Below are 16,285 nucleotides of genomic sequence, written 5' to 3'. Positions count from 1 at the left end.
TCCATCCTCCTCCTCAAGACGTCACCATCGCCTCCGTTCGTCTTCTCCCGCGCCGGCGCCGTCGAGGCCGAGTCGTTCCACTTCCCGCTCTGGCAGGTCTGCGCGGCCGCGTGCGGGGCGTTCGTCTTCTCCCGCGCCGATGTCGTCGAGGCCGAGGCGTTCGACTTCCCGGCCTGCTATGGCTGGGTAATTCTTGTCTTGCTATAACTCTTCACGTGCAGAGAAGGGAAGAAGAAGGGGAAAGGGGATAGCCGCCGACACCGCCTAAGCGAAGCGGGTGCTGCTCGCCTGCAACGGCGGCGGCGACGCCGTCTCGCGGGGGGGTCGCCGTTGGCTTCGCCAGGCACGGCTGCAGGTACTCCCTCTCACTTTTCCCCTTCTTCTTCCTGTCGTTGGGTTCTGAATCTAAGCGCGCGCGCACACACACAGGCTGGTCCTGGTGGGCGACGAGGGCGCCCTGGCCGCGACGGCGGAGGAGGCGCGGCCCAAGGGGCGGCGGCCATCGTGGTGCTTGGGCTGGACTTGGCGGCCTGCGACGAGGCAGCCGTCGGCGCCGCGGTGGACGCGGCGTGGCGCTGCTTCGGGGACGGCGGGCTCCATGCCCTTGTCAACTGCTGCTCCTTCGAGGGTATGCACATACTAATGACAGACACTGATACACATGCCCAATTTTCCATCTGACAGAATTTTTTCACACATGCCCAAGCCCGACTAATCACCAACCTAAATGATTGCTCAGTTCTTCTCTGAATATTTCAGTCAGCTTATCATCCAGTAATTTCGTCCATGCATCTGTATTTGGCTACTGTATGAGCAGGGGAAGTGCAAGATTGCCTCAGCGTGACTGAAGATGAGTACAACAAGACCATGAAAGTCAATGTAATCACACCTTGGCTCCTGATAAAGGCGATAGCGAAGCGGTTCCGGGATGCGCAGTCGGGCGGCTCCGTGGTTTGCTTGACCCAGATCATCAGCGCTGAGAGAGGATTGTATCCGGGGGCTGCGGCATACGGCACAAGTTTAGGTGCCGTTCACCAGCTCGTCAGAGTAAGCCTGCTTTCCTGTTACCAAAAAAGCCTGAATGATTGCTCACGGAAATCCTGAATGCATACATGACCATGATGTTCTTCGTTTTTTCAGCTGTCGGCGATGGAGCTCGGCAAGCACAAGATCAGGGTGAACGCCGTCTGCCGCGGCCTCCACCTGGGGGACAAGTTCCCTCTCTCTGTTGGGGAGGAGAAGGCCGAGAAGGCGACCGGGGAGGTGATGCCGCTGCGGCGGTGGCTGGACCCGGACAAGGACCTCGCTTCCACGGTGCTGTACCTGGTCGGCGACGACTCCCGCTTCATGACAGGCACCACCATCTATGTCGACGGCGCACAGTCCATTGTGCGCCCTCGCATGCGTTCCTTCCTGTAGGTAGGTTAGTCATGCTGATCCTGGGGCTGGTTGGCCATGCTTGGATTTCACATTCCATCAGGATGACTCCCTGATATCTTGTTTTGTTGTTGTTGAATAGCAACAGCGGTTTGTGCAAAGGGATCAACTGCCATAATTAAGCAGTCTCTATGAATGCAATAATTAACAGGGTTTAAGATGGTAGAGTAAAGATCAAAATTGACAAAGAGTATCCAGAATCAACATGAGTGGCACAGCAGGCCCTTCTTCAGATTAAAAGACAAACGCAGAACCTTGCTGCACACAGGCATCAAAGGAGTGAAATGGATTGAGTAGTCGACATGTGAGCTACCATGTTTCTATACATCTGTAATTAGTTCTTAGTATTTTTCCTTCATTTTTGTAGTTATGCCACCTGATTACGTTCCTGCCCTGTAACCTGTTGTTTCCCTCTTAATGAATGAAAAGCAGCACCTGCTGCAGTTCGTCAAAAAATAATCGTACCATCGTCACGTACGCGGGGCTAAACAGGACTGTGGGTGTCTGTGCTTTTTAGGTGGACCAAGCCGTATCAATGGCGTTCGGAGAGAACGGAGCAACCAACTACATCCGCATCCAGGTAAATAATTTATCTTGTACTGTAATTTTCTTCACGGCTGCTGAATTATTATTACCACTGTGAAATGTGAGTCAACCAAAGCTTACTGTCCCAATTGTTCCTGTCCTCAGGGTAACGGCATTACCGCCGGAGCGACGACGGAGGCGGCCATGGCGGAGCGGGGGGTGGAGTCGGTCCTGTTCCGGGGGAAGAAGCTGATGCCGCAGACCAACGACGAGCGGCTGGACGGCGTGGTGGAGCAGCTGGTGCGGGATCCTCCGTGATTCGGCCATTGCCATTCTCCACGGATCTGGCCGTGGCCACAACCGACGCTGCCGGTTCCATGGAGGAGCTCACCCCGGCCTTCTCCTCGTTTTCCTCCATGGTCGGGTCTCCTAGTGGAGGTGCCGATGCTGCCGGTTCCACAACGCAAGAGCCCGTGGCAACGCGGCAAACTGAAGTTGTTCGCCGGCGTCGCACAGGGCGTTTTTGGCGTCGCAGGAAACCCTACCTCGGGGTTGGCATAGGGCATCTCTGGCGTCGTATGAAACCCCACCGCGGGGCTGGTGCAGGGAGTGGCCGACCATCCCACCCTGCTGAAGCCGCAGGGCGTCTCTGCCAAGTCCATGGTTGGCGAGTCCAAGGCCGTCTCTATCCAGGCCTCCGTGGTCGAGGCGAACTGCACTAACATCGATGTCTGCCCTGAACTGTTGTAAGTTTACTGACCGTGTGCTTCTGATTTCTAATGTATTCTTGTTGTTTGCATTTCTCTCATTCGTACCCTCGTATTACAGTGCATCTAAAAGCTCTTGTGACGATGGAAAGTCTACCTCCAAGGGACCAAAAAAGAAAATCGGTCCTAAAAGATCGTAAGTTGATCACTAGATCCATATACACGTCTGATATCGTGCTGTGTCCATCTGTTCATCGTTTCATGATCTGGTCCATGGTTTCTGTATTTGCAGTTCGCCTGACACATCTACTCACGATGACAGTGAAGTATATCAAGCTGGTGCTAAAAGAAGGTTTGTGTTTATCCTCTCTAATATATTTTTACTGTTGTTGTACTTGGTTGGTCGCTAATGCTTTTTTGATACAACATAAGCAGGACTCTTAACCCCTCTATTCCTCATAAGGAGAGCTTGGAGTCTGAAGATTTTTCTGCAAAGTAGGTTTCCCTTTGGCTCTAATTCATGATATTTGGTAACTTGTTGTTGTTGTAGTTATATTGATAACCTGGTGATTTCAGATACCAACAAAAATTTATTTGCCTATATTACGGTTGCAGAAGTCCTTGTGGATATCCTATACAGTATAAATATGAACCACCACTTGGTGGATCGCTGCTGTTTAGAGCTCTGCTCTGTTAATGCTACTTTGAGTCTAGATGGCATTAACTACAGAGAAGGGATCTAGCTAGGTTTGCAATGGCATGTGTACTAACGAATCATTTTAGTCTCAGGTTTTCCCTGCAAAACTGAAGTTCATGTCTCATGTTTGGATTAATCACGGTGTAGTCTGATGGTAATTTGTCTACTTAGTGCAGTTTATGTATTCTTCCACAACTTCATTTAATGCTTTCAGAGTTAAAGTTTTGGGGATAGTTTGGATGTTATACCCAAGGCATTATAATTGCTCTATATTATTCTTAATTTCATATATCATCACCTTAGACTACTCGAACTGTCGGCCATGCTTTGTGATCATGTGCGACGAGCATATTGTTCGGTGCTGCTATTTTCCATTCGCTGCTGGGTTGCTTCTACTCTCCACCAATCTGTCAAGTAGCAAAGAGTAGGTTTGACCTCAATTTCGATGCAGACATGGATTGGGATGTGATGCATGTACTTGCTAATTAAGGGATTTGGATCTTGCCCTCAATTAGAGTTCCCAATCTCAACGAAGTGGGGTTTACGAATTTTATTATTTTTTAGCTTGAATGGACTGTAGCTTCGCTTAATTGACTGACAGTTGTATTTGACTGCATAACTGGATTAATTGATTTCATGGCAGATGCCGGTTTTGACCTTGGTTGATCATGCTTTGTTCCTTGTTTGGCCTGCAACATATTTTCTATGCATTCGCAGAAATGGTAACTGAATAATTACTTCATACTGCAGAACATCTTGCTTAATACCTGAGTCCCCGGCCCTTGTTGCTACAGGTTTATCTTGGACATGATTCTCAAAGAAGATACAGATGTGCATGCTTCATATCTTCTACACGCTTATGCAAAGCAGGATTTTATTCATATTTTGATGAGCTTAATTTCTTATGCTAATGTTTGCTTCCGCCTGAAGGATACATATGGTATGTTTTGTGAGCGGTGGGTATGGATGAGGTGAGTGCGTCTGTTAGTGCATCATTTTTGTTGGATACTTTAATCTGTTAAGGTTGGTATATATTGAGTGTTGATGATGACATGTTTATTTTGATTGGCGTGGTTGCCTCAAAGTAATGCCCTGCTACTCCTTGGGGGGCGTGAGTGAAGATTTATGCCTTAAGCATAGGAATGAGGGAGTAGGTATCCAACAGAATAGGCGATGATGCTAGGAGAAAAAGAAGACTTTGATCTGGTTCTTCAAAGAGGTACATCAAGGAACAAGTACATGGTGCTACTCGATGGTCAGCCAGATTCTGACTATTATTTTGGGATGCCAAAGAGATAGCACATGATGTTCGACCGCTGGGGAATTGAAGTATAGTGCTTACCAATATACTGGCATGTATTTTTTTCTAAAGGATATAGTGGTTTCCTTTAGTTGAAATACATAAAATTTTCACCCCCAATGATTCAACAAGAGTTGTTCATTAAAAGTGTGTGGTCTCTTTCTTCATCAAGAATTGAAATATCTGTGCTATTATAACTCCATGGAGAGCAATAATATAATTTTCACAAGGGGTGACCTTTATTGGCTAATTGTATAGCTTATGATCTTATGGAGTTTAGGTTTGTAAATCCATGTATTTTTTAGATGAAGAAACAAAGAAGGAGATGACTATATCAAGGATCACATATGGTTAAATGTAGAAACAATGAACACGGTGGCATATCAGTTGCAACATGGTGAAAATTTTAGGATAGAAGGATAAACGAATTGCCCGGCCTGTTCAAGAGTTAATAAAAAAATGAACAGAGTGGCACAAGAATACTTTGCGGTAATGCATGCTATTCGATTGTATGTTACAACGTGGCAATGACTCAGGATATATCGGATCTGCCTTTATGACGGTGGTGGATCAGCACGAACACAAGGGGTGGGGATCAGGGCAGAGTAGGCAGTTGGTTGGGGACTCCTTGGTGGTCCGTGGGGGATATACAATGTGAAGGTGGGAGGGCGCCATGGCGAGGTGAGGTGGGCATCATCTGATTTTAAAGAAGAGGGCTCTAGCGAGAAATGTCCCGCTACAGCAGGAAACCGAGCGGGAAGGGATGGGTTCAACAGAAAAAGGGAATGGTGCGTCGTGGGTTGAGTTTTTTGTGTTAGGACCGTGTATTGGAGATAAAATGACGGATAGTCCGGAGAAGCACATTTCTCCTCCACATATGGTCTGGATTTGAAGAAGTACATATTGTCCAGATGGTTGAATATTGGGGTGCATGCAGGGTGCCCGTTTGATGTTCGAACACGCCCAAATATACGAGGAAGAAATGAACTTCGACCTTTGAGACGGCCTTAATCATCTGTTCGATTCATTTATATAAATCGCACTATATGTATGCATTGTTAAATTGCCTTTTATTAACAGTTTACAATGTAAGTGAGGTGGACTTAAATTATTACTTGATTATACCTGTGCTATCTTTTTTTTATATGCATTACATAATTCCAGCAAAATATTTCAAGAGCCCGTGGCAACGCACGGGCATTATACTAGTGGGCTACAGTTTTCGTCTGTAACCGGGCCTGAAGATAGAAGGCCCAGGTCCAGTCCAACGTGCGTAAAGCGATTTGCTCGCCACGGCGCTAACCCTATCCCCGAGCTGCTCCTCTGTTCGTCCACGCCGCGCCGCCTCCGTCCTCCGTCCCAGGCTCCCGGCGGCGAGCTTCCGCTACTGGTCTGCTTCGGCGTAGTTGTCCTCCACTCCCCCGTACACTTCCTCGCAGCGCCACACGGTTGGTCTCCTTTTTTTTTCTCAATGTCGTCTCCTACAGCGTTCTTCCATGGCGGGCCGATGTCCAATAGTAGTCTCGCTGCACCGCTCTCTCGGTGTCCATAGTCGTCTCTCGTGCGACTTTACTCCTTCCTTGTTCGTGCGACTTCAATCAGATCGCCAACAGCGGATTCATGGCGATCCCTCTCTCGGCGGGAGTGTGGCGACATGAGAATGTGGGCATGATGAGGCAGTGGAGTCTTCTCGGTTGAGTTGAGCTGAGGTGAGGCAAATAGCCAAAGATGATGCTGGGCTTGAGGCGGCGACGGCAGCCGTAGCTCATGCGCGAGGAGCTCCTCTCCATCACCCATGTTGTTTTCTTTGTTGCAGGCCTCTAAAAATATTTCAACCTCCATCTTGCGCAAATCAGTCCATGTCAAATTGGTATCCTCCTAAGGTCCCGTCTAAGTAGGTGTCTTGTTGAGGAAGGACGGCAAGGTGATCAACTGCGGCCTCTGGTTCAGACTGGTTCAGACTACAGGAAACGCTAGGCAAAAATTAGCATCACTTAAGTAGTTATGCTCCGAGCCCTTCTTATATGAGATTCCACCCTGTGCTCTCTAATTACCTCTTAGGACTTAGGAGAGTAATATTATTACTACATGCCAAGTGTTTTTGTTATAGAAAAGTTGTTGACATTTACACCTAAAATAGGTTCTGAACTGATCCAGGTACAGATGCATGTAATTACCAACCAATAACACTTATTTACAGTAATTTCTAACAGGAATGAGAATATTTGGTTTGCTAAAACTTGTGTATTTTTATTTTAAACATGGGATATGCAATGCATATAATGAAGACTGTATTGTTTTTCTTCCACCTCGACATGAAGGCTGGGCAACTGAGGAGGTCTGTTAGTGAGCTGGAATTTATCCATATATAGTAGGGGGAAATTGATGAAAAAGTTCGTAAAAGAATGTGTTAGGCAAGTAGGATGGCAAATAGATTTTTTTTAACATCCGTCTATAATGAATATTTCTATATGAGACTTTTTTTTAAGTGGCAATGCCACGATTTATTTAGCTGATCTTGCAAATATTCATACACCATACACCAGAATAATATACCTTTGATGCATGCTCTGCTCCTCCACGTGTGTTGCCTGAAAATTTAATGGTTTCAATGATGGATTATTAATTATGGTGTTTCCATGATTCTTAAAACCTGGAACTGCCTATGTTGGATTTAGAGTGCTTGATTGTGGTCGTAGTATTAGAACCACATTGCTTGCTGAAGTCATAAATGAAAAGAATAAATCAGTAGAGATAGATACACATTTGTTTCTTTTGTATTGTATTTCTTTATATCTCCCATTTTTCTGTAGCTATGAATTGGCGTAATAGAAAGCCTAGGCCCATTGGACCCGGGAAATAAATCAGTCCACATATTATTGCTGCACTACTTCTCAACAATATTATATTAGAACTCACCTATTGGATTACATTACTTCTCAACAATCTTATATTAGAACTCAGCTATTGGATTATGGCCCCTAAAAAACCTATTGGATTATGGGCAGTATATCAATTAGTTCATGCTAATTTAACTTCCATATTTTGTATCTCCATATATTTACTGATAGATCCTACCGTTGTACTGACGGGCGCGGCAACGCGCGTCATCATGGTCTAGTTTACAGTAAAGCACCATAGAGTTGCTCACCCGGATGGCCGCCTCTTTAATTAAGTTGATTTTAAAAAATGCTTACTTGTTATACTTCTACCAAATTGGATTCGACAAACCTTCTTACAAAAGAAAATATAAAACATAGGAATTTACTGAACATCTCGGACAGTCACCAACATTGTTGTTATTGACGACTGCGTCATCATGCTTGACAATGGGTCCACATGACCCGTCACGATTGACGAAATGGAAATGAAGTATATTAGGAGCAAAGCCATTTGATATGACCAGGCAAATAAATGGAGCCATCGGCCACGGCTTCCGTGTAGATCCAAAGGTTGACATTGTGGTGATGTGGCGAAGTCAACCAGATGGATTCATTTTTCTAATATTTTGTATAGTTGTAAGTTTTGGACTATTTTTATGAATATTATCCAATAAAGACCTGTAGCCACATCCTTTTTTTTTGGAAAATGGGTGTTTTATTACTTAAAAGGTTTAAGAATTATACCCTGCCTCTGCATAACTAAGACAGCCAAACAAAGTCCTTACCTAAAAGGTTTAAGAATTATACCCCGCCTCTGCATAACTAAGATGCACACAGCCAAACAAAGTCATCTCAGACAAACGAAAAACTAAAAAAGCGAAACACAAAGAAACATGTAGAGTCCGTATAACGCCTAAAGCGGAGGTGGACCAATCCTAAAATTATGCTGCCACCCATGTTGGGTAAAAGCATCCTCGCCACATCCATAGTGAACCTTTGATTGTTTTAAGAAAATGCTTCTGATGTGAACTCTGAATGGTATGTGACGATATCTTCCTGTACAAATGATACAAGCATGGAGAGAAATGATGACTTCATGAGAGAGAAGGAGAGATGATATGCTTGTTGAAAAACTCAATGGCCACGGCAGCATGCATGGCAGCACCGACAGGGAGGGCATCCTCATCGATCACGAGGTGTGGAGTGTGTTTTGCCACAATGACTTGTGATATCTGAACACACTATGGCAATTTTCAGGTTCTTGATTAGATGTGTTTTCATCACTTTTTTGTAGTATGTGTTGCATTTCAACACGGCAAATTCACCCTAGCACATTTTTGCCGCTGAACACATGGCATTTGATTGGTGTATTTTTTAGGACAGGGTGTGAGCTGCCACAATCTTAGTTTTTGTGATGTGGAGGATTTTGTGACTTTCTATCGCACTATCTTGGGCTAACATGGCAACTTCAACATCTTTGTTTTCAAGTGCATTTACGCTCCATACACTTTTTTTTTGAAAATGCAACCAAAGTGCTTACCTGCCATGTTTATGTTTTCGACAATCATAGGAGGGGTGCATGTGTGTTCATGTCATATTTTTTGCATTCACTAGTTGATATTTTCTGTTAGGTGGCAACTGCTTACCTCTTGCATTTACATTTCCACCATGACAATTTGATCTGTTCCTATCTCAGCAGAATGGCTCGTGGTGATCATCAAAATGATGATGATGATTTCATGGATCCACCACAGCGTAATCGGGCAACTGGACGGAGAAAAGAGGGTGATGAGGTAACTGTACACACATCCCCCCTCCTCCTGCTTATGTTACTGGTTGCCACCTCGAGCTTGCAGTCGTCTGTCATGAACTAAAATTTCATGACATTGCAAAACATGGCAACAACTGATCACTTTTTGCCAGTTTTTTGCAGGAAAAAGAAACGTATTCGCAACAGAGCCTCCCAAGAACGACTGAGTACGTTGATTGACAAATTCACCGATGATCAGAAGGGAGCTGCTGCTGAGATGGGTATGCAGGCTCTGATGAATGTCCGGTGCACGAACCTTGTCAACCCTGTATGCGACTGTCTTGGTGAGATTTACGACCCCGCCTCCAGGGAATTCGTGATTCCGGGACGTGGAAGACTACCGTTGAACGAGGAATCCATGTTCTGCACTTTGGGTGTGCCTCGTGGACATATCAAAGTCCCGTACGAGGTCAATAACGAGATCGAGGAAGCGCTGTTCCCCCGTTTGTTTCCTGGGTTGGAATCCATGCCGAACACGTCTGCCTTGGCAGATTCGCTGCAGGCCATGACGACGCATGGAGATGTTTTCAAGATGAAGCTACTCATGTACCTCATCTCAGCTGTTTTCGCACCGATCACTTCTCTTCGCCCAAGCAACAAATGCTTCCCCATCCTGATGAATGATCCATCTTTACTACTTTATTTTTCTTCAATGTTTCGGCTCCGATGTCATGTGTAAAGCTAGTCATTGCCAGTGTTTTCGATGTTTTTTTCCATTTGATTTCTGATACGGCAACCTTTTGTCCTGAAATTTTGTGCGGTGCAGGCGGATCTAAAAAATATGAAGAACATGAATTGGTGTAAGTTTATTGTCGACTTCCTGCACGATGCATTCTCAAGAAAGATGTACCAAAAGGATTGTCGACTGCATTTAATGGTATCTTTTTTACGAGTCCTTTCTGTGAACACTCTTTTTTAACACACTTTTATTCATGCATGGCAACCTGATCATAACAAGATGGCAACTGCCATAATGACAAGATGGCAACTGCCATAATGACAATATGGCAACTGGCATAATGACAATATGGCAACTGCCATCATATTAGTATGGCAACTATCATCATACTATGATGGCAACTGCCATCATGGCAATATGGCAACTGCCATCACTCTATGATGGCAAATAGCACATACAGATGGCACCTTCTTCTTTTTTCTCTCATTTTCATGAACATCAACTTGATTACCATGGGAACATAGATTATCCTATTTTTTTCACAAAGTACCCATGATGACAACTGATATTTCTTTCTTTGTAAAATTGTTTTAAATCAGCTCATGTACATCGACTGTCTTGATCTGTCCACCATGGATTTCACTGGGACAGGAGGCCCGCCGTCTACGCACAAGTTTACTGTTTCTGCGTGGACTATCAACGCTGTCAAGGCTGTGCTTGCCGCAGATAGGGTAACTGATACCAAATATGGAAAACTGCAGGTTAGCTCTGGTTTCTCTGTCCACACGGCATGCTTACAAATTTGACATGAGGCAACCGTCTGTGGTTCATAAAAGATAACTACCTTTGTTATCCATGGTTGTCTGCGTATTGTATCCATGTCTCACTCCACATGGGAACTCTTTCATTCGTGCTGAAACTTACATTCTCTCTCTTACATCCTAGCTATTTTTTTGTGTTTTCTAGTTGATGGCCAAGCATGCTGTAGACTACAATGTGTTTGGGGGGCCTGAAAACTTTGGAAAGTGGATGGACATGCACTCAGCTCCGTCTTGCCCTACTGAGGTAATCAAAATATCTACATCTATGGTTTGCCGTGGATTATTTTTTGATATCGCGCTAGTGACTGCAATATGGGTGGTTATTGATGCTTCTTGTTTCGTGCATAGGCGAGGGCACCTGTTGAGCATCTAATTGGGCAGTTTGCATCCGGAATGACCGGCTTGCTCGGGAAGTTGTTTGAGGGGTGGACGTCGCTCAGTGGCTCTGACAACGACGCGGTTGCGAGGCAGTTCACTTCATTTGTTTCAGAACGTACACATCGGCCAACCGGTTGCCATGGCTGGTATGACTACAACAGCTCCCAAGAGCCTGGTGACACACCAGATGAACTAGATGGAGACGCTGGTCTCAGCAAGGATGACGATGATGACATGGAGAATGTGCAACAGGACACCGATGATGATGAACATGCTGAAGTTCGCGCAGGTGGTAACAAGGGCAAGGATGCAACAGATGTCCCCTGACCGGAGAAAGTCAAAGAACATACGGCTGCGAGAGGCAAGGGGGTGTTGCCATCAAAGAGGGGGAGGGCTCCAGAGGATGTTGGGCAGGGTTCTCCTGGCAAGAGGTCTAGGACCGATCCCGTAGCTGCCAGGAGGAGGTTCGACTTTAATTTTAGTTTTTTGCTTTGTCTATTTTCTTGAAACAGACTCATCCCTTTTCTGCACTTGTTTTTGTCAAGCGCGGCAACGAGTTTGGTGTCTGACAATTGCCACCTTTTTTCCCTCCATCTCATACGTGCAGCGAGCCGACAGCTGGTGGACGAGCAGTTACGAAGAAACAGGCGCCAACACCAACCCGTGTTTCTGCTCGGTTGAACAAAGGTGCCCCCATTGCCGGTGACACTCCTTCCACCAGGTCATCTCCTCATACGACGACGACCAACACCGGGGATCCTGTCGTGTTGCCAGACCTGAGGAAGCCAGTCAAGAAGTAGGTTTTTCCATGCACTTTCATTGACATAGTGCTATATTTTCTTGATTTTCCAATGCATCCGTTCAGCTTGTCACATGGTCTTCTATCATCGCCCCCCACGTGGCAACTGCTATTTTTCAAATGATTTTTTCCTTCATTTTTAAGTGTATGGCAACTCCTATTGGTTTTCACATGGCAACTGGCATCTAGGCCAAATGGCAACTCTTACTGTACCTAATGGCAACTGCCATATTTATCTTTGGCTTGTGTGCTCATCCCATAGTGCTCAGTTATTTTTATCATTCTTCAAGTTGGTTAATATGGCAACTACTGCTGGATTTTGTATGGCAACTGCCAACTATGTCACATGGCAACTCATGTTCCCCTTACATGGCAACTACCAGCTTTTCCACTTGTTTTTCATTTTTTTAAGATTTCTACCATGGCAAATATATTTTGTTCATTTTTTAATACCTTTTTCATGTGCTTTCTTTTTTTGCAGGGTGAAGAAGACTACTATGCGCGGGTCCAAGCATATCATTAAGGACTCACTCGAACGCCTGCATTCAAAGTTGTCAACAGGGGGCAACTCAGATGTTCACGAGGCGCCAGGCGACAATACTGCTACTGCACCATCAACTGCTCCCACTAACTCTGATGCAAGTGGCCGACCATCTCCGCCGGCTGCAGATGTGCAGGCCAGAACAACAGGCATCCGTACATCGGGGAGTGATGAGTCGGTATCTGCCAGGACAGCTGAACTATTGCCAACTCTTCTGGCAATGAAGGATGCTGTTGTGAGCCATGCCACCCCATCAGCAAGCGTTAAAGTGGACGCTCCTGAGACCAACCTAAGCAAGGAAGATTCCCGCACATCTGACACTGATTCCAAGCACGTGCATGGTGACACTCCTGTGTCCACGACAGAAGCGGCTGAGGCGGCAGTTCACAATGATATGCCATCTACAGGTGAGAGTCTTGGCACAACAGCTCCAGCTCCTGTCGGTGCAGATACTGCTAAGGCGACTGTTTCGCATGCTGGTCTTCCACCTAGGCGTCGTAGCCCCCACAAGCAATCAAGAGACATACCCAACGCACCGGCTGTAGCTAGGAGCAGCAGAGACGAGTCTGGTTATGTTCCTCCGTCCACTCTGTTCCCCCCACCTGCCAAAGGCATTGCGATGGAGAAACCGGAAGACCGGAGCACAACTGATGCAGGTGTCAAGCCGGGCATGAGTGACGCAGGTGAACGTCCGGAGCAGACCGCGCCTTTACCCGCAGTGGAAATCCCCAGCTTAAATTTGCGCACTTCCAGGCTCCCAGTCAATGTGGGTGTCCCATACAGCCCAAACAAGAAGATTGTCAAGAAAGCTGTGGCTGATACCGCTGACAACACGCCCCGCCCTACAAATAAGCCCGATCATTCTGTAGCGGCCGATTCAGATATGTTTGTTGATCTTTCACCGTTGGATTCTGCCCCGCAAGTTGTTCGTGGTCCGGCCAGTAGGCATGAGAGGCACCCAATGGCCTTCACCCCACCGAGCTTCAATCTTGGCATCAGTCAAGATGAACCAGTGGTGCCAGATCCTATGCCAGTTGCCTTTGCTTTCCCGGGAGGCATGCCCACAATGATGGCGCAGCCAATGGTAGAGGGCAGGAAGGCTGTCAAGTTCGCAGAGCCGATAGTCCAAGGTACATTTATCATGTGCTTATATCATTTTATTGTATACATCTTTGTAGTTTGACTTTTGTCGCAATCATATTTTTTTGGGGGGGTTCTCACTTATGATGGGCAACTGATATGTGATGACATGGCAACTGAATTTGATGCACCATGCCACCTACATTTTTTTTGCTGCCATGCTGCATTTCACATTTTGGGCAACCACATGGCAACTGAAGTTGATTCAACATGGCAACTATAGTTGCTCTCACATGGCAAATACAATGCATTGCACATGGCAACTGGATTTGCTGCACTATGTCACCTGCATTTTTTTTTGTTTCCATGTTGCATTCTTCCTCCCGGCAAGCACATGGCAAGTGTAGTTAGCACAACATGGCAGCTGTAGTTGCTGTGACATGGCAACTACAGTCCAACCAGATGGCAACTACAGTGCAACTACATGGCAACTGTAGTTGCTACAACATGCCATTGTAGTTTCACCACACGTGGCAACTCCCCACTTTTTTGTACATATATCTCACATCATGCACCCTATCTTCTCACAATGCATCTGTTTTTGATTTCTAGTTATCCTAATCCACTTTTTTGATCCTTGCAGCCACCCCTGAGGAGATTTCACCGTCACTTGATGAAGTTTACCGCGGGATCGAGGAGGCAGCATTGCAGAGGAGGTCCTCACGAGGGCAAGGGCAATCAAGTTCCAAGGTGCCTGCAGATACGGTATCTGAGGATACCATCAGGAGTGCCACCCCTGGTTCTGTGAGGCAGCAAAGGGTAGTTCACCCGCCTCCTGCGGAAGACTACGAGCCCGAATTCAGGGCCACTAAGGAACAGACCCAGCTGTACGATATTGCCAAGCGTTTTGGAAATGCGAGATCCAACAGCAAGCACATGAAGGAGCTGAAAGCGTAAATGACCACACCCCCATAATCTCTCATTTTGCTTTGTTCCTTTTTTACCATTCATCTTCTTTTTGTACTTTCTATACATGATCAGCTTATGTTTTAGTTCTTTCATTTTTTACTTAGTAGGCATGATTCTTTCATGTTATATTGTTTTCATACAGCTCATGTTTGGACAGAACCAAGGTCATTCAATGCGAAGCGACGTACGTCGACCTGGGTGATCTTGCCGAGTCCGTGAGGCCAAACGGTAAAATGTCGACGAATGTAGTTGCATGCGGGATTGACTACATCAACAATCATATGGATGTGTGTGCCGACAAAACAAACATGCATTACAGTGTGACCTGCAAAATATGGGATGGTGACTTCCACCACAAAATCTTGAAGAAGAATTTTGCACAACACGGTGAATTCAAGCTCACAATGAAGAAATATGTGAGTATTCGTTCCCTGTTTGCACTTTTTTCACATGGTATGGTTTCATGTGGCAATAGCTGTCGGGCAACCTGACTTTTTGATTATTGCATCTCGTGCAAACTATGTGGCAACTTCATAGAAAAATACACGGCAAATTTTGTTCATACATGGATGGCAACTTTCTTTCAACTACCCCCACCCATAACCAAACATTCTACGTGATTCTACTTTTTTTTGTTCCACTGTAGTTCTTCATGTGAACTCTGCTTCTCATTTCCCTTACTTTTAAATGCAGGTCATGTTCCCCATGTTCCAGGAGCTTGCACCACATGACCAACACGACAAGTGTGGTCACCACTATGCGATCTGTCTTGACCTGAAGAACCAACGTTTTGAGGTGCTTGATTCAATTTGTTCGGCAGCTGATGCAGACCTTACTATGCATGCTGAATTCTTCATCAACAACCTCAAAGGGACATGGAACCGTCACTATGAACACTCAAAGGTCCAGATCAGACATTTCCCGGTTGAGTACGTGGCGACTACGAAGCAAGGGAACACGTAATTTCCTACCCCCCTCCTTCATGTGCCATTTACATCAATCCAACCCCTCTTTTGTTGTTACATCTGAATTGAAGTCTATCACTGCTATGTCTGTCCTTTTTTGCGAGTTCACCTGACTCTTTTTCGTGTGCAGCATGGACTGTGGCTTTCACGCGTTGGAATACTTTGCAAAGTGGGAAAGTAGACTTGTCCCCGCTGTCACAGCTGGAACGGTCGTTGAGCTCCGGAAAATCAACACATGGAACTGGTTGACGAATGAAGATTTCAACAAGCGGTCCGGAGCACGCGAGTTTGTGGATGAAGTTGTCAAGAAAGTCATCAAGAGGTACAAGTGATCACGCGGCGATACACACCGGACGCATACCTTACATTCTGTTTTTGAGGAATGTAAGGTACTATCTCTTTTGTTCTCGTCAAAAACTATGTTCGTGTGCTATGTTATGACTGCAACCCACGCGTAGCCTACTATGTAGTGGTGGTGTGTGAGCGACATTTGAATAGTTTCTGTAATATATGTGTGGATGGGAACCTATTTAGGCGTGACAGCAGATATGTTTTTATGTTTATCATTATTACTATGGTTTCATTGTTTGTAGCACCCATTTGCTATTTCGAATACGTCATTATGTTTTAAAACATGGCAAATGTAGTTCATCAGACATGGTTAGTGAAAGTCATCGTCGTTGTTCATTTGGACG

The 16,285-nt window shown here is 45.6% G+C and overlaps 1 protein-coding gene across 1 annotated transcript in view; it reads left to right on the top strand.

The window, feature by feature from the left end:
* The window catches only part of LOC123115271 (dihydroanticapsin 7-dehydrogenase), a 5,921-nt gene extending 1,005 nt beyond the window's left edge, over positions 1-4,916 (top strand). The window contains exons 2-12 of the mRNA XM_044536471.1: positions 19-186; positions 275-355; positions 430-628; positions 818-1,047; positions 1,141-1,419; positions 1,520-1,741; positions 1,955-2,017; positions 2,128-2,708; positions 2,791-2,865; positions 2,962-3,021; positions 3,105-4,916. Of these exons, the coding sequence (XP_044392406.1) occupies positions 19-186; positions 275-355; positions 430-628; positions 818-1,047; positions 1,141-1,419 (957 nt within the window). The 3' untranslated portion in view covers positions 1,520-1,741; positions 1,955-2,017; positions 2,128-2,708; ... (1 more) ...; positions 2,962-3,021; positions 3,105-4,916. The remainder of the gene's footprint in view (positions 1-18; positions 187-274; positions 356-429; positions 629-817; positions 1,048-1,140; positions 1,420-1,519; positions 1,742-1,954; positions 2,018-2,127; positions 2,709-2,790; positions 2,866-2,961; positions 3,022-3,104) is intronic.
* Positions 4,917-16,285: the final 11,369 nt, after the last annotated feature.

This window comes from Triticum aestivum, chromosome 5B (assembly GCF_018294505.1).
Source record: "Triticum aestivum cultivar Chinese Spring chromosome 5B, IWGSC CS RefSeq v2.1, whole genome shotgun sequence".
In the NCBI taxonomy this organism is placed as follows: Eukaryota; Viridiplantae; Streptophyta; class Magnoliopsida; order Poales; family Poaceae; genus Triticum; species Triticum aestivum.
This window is presented reverse-complemented; position numbering and strand designations above follow the sequence as displayed.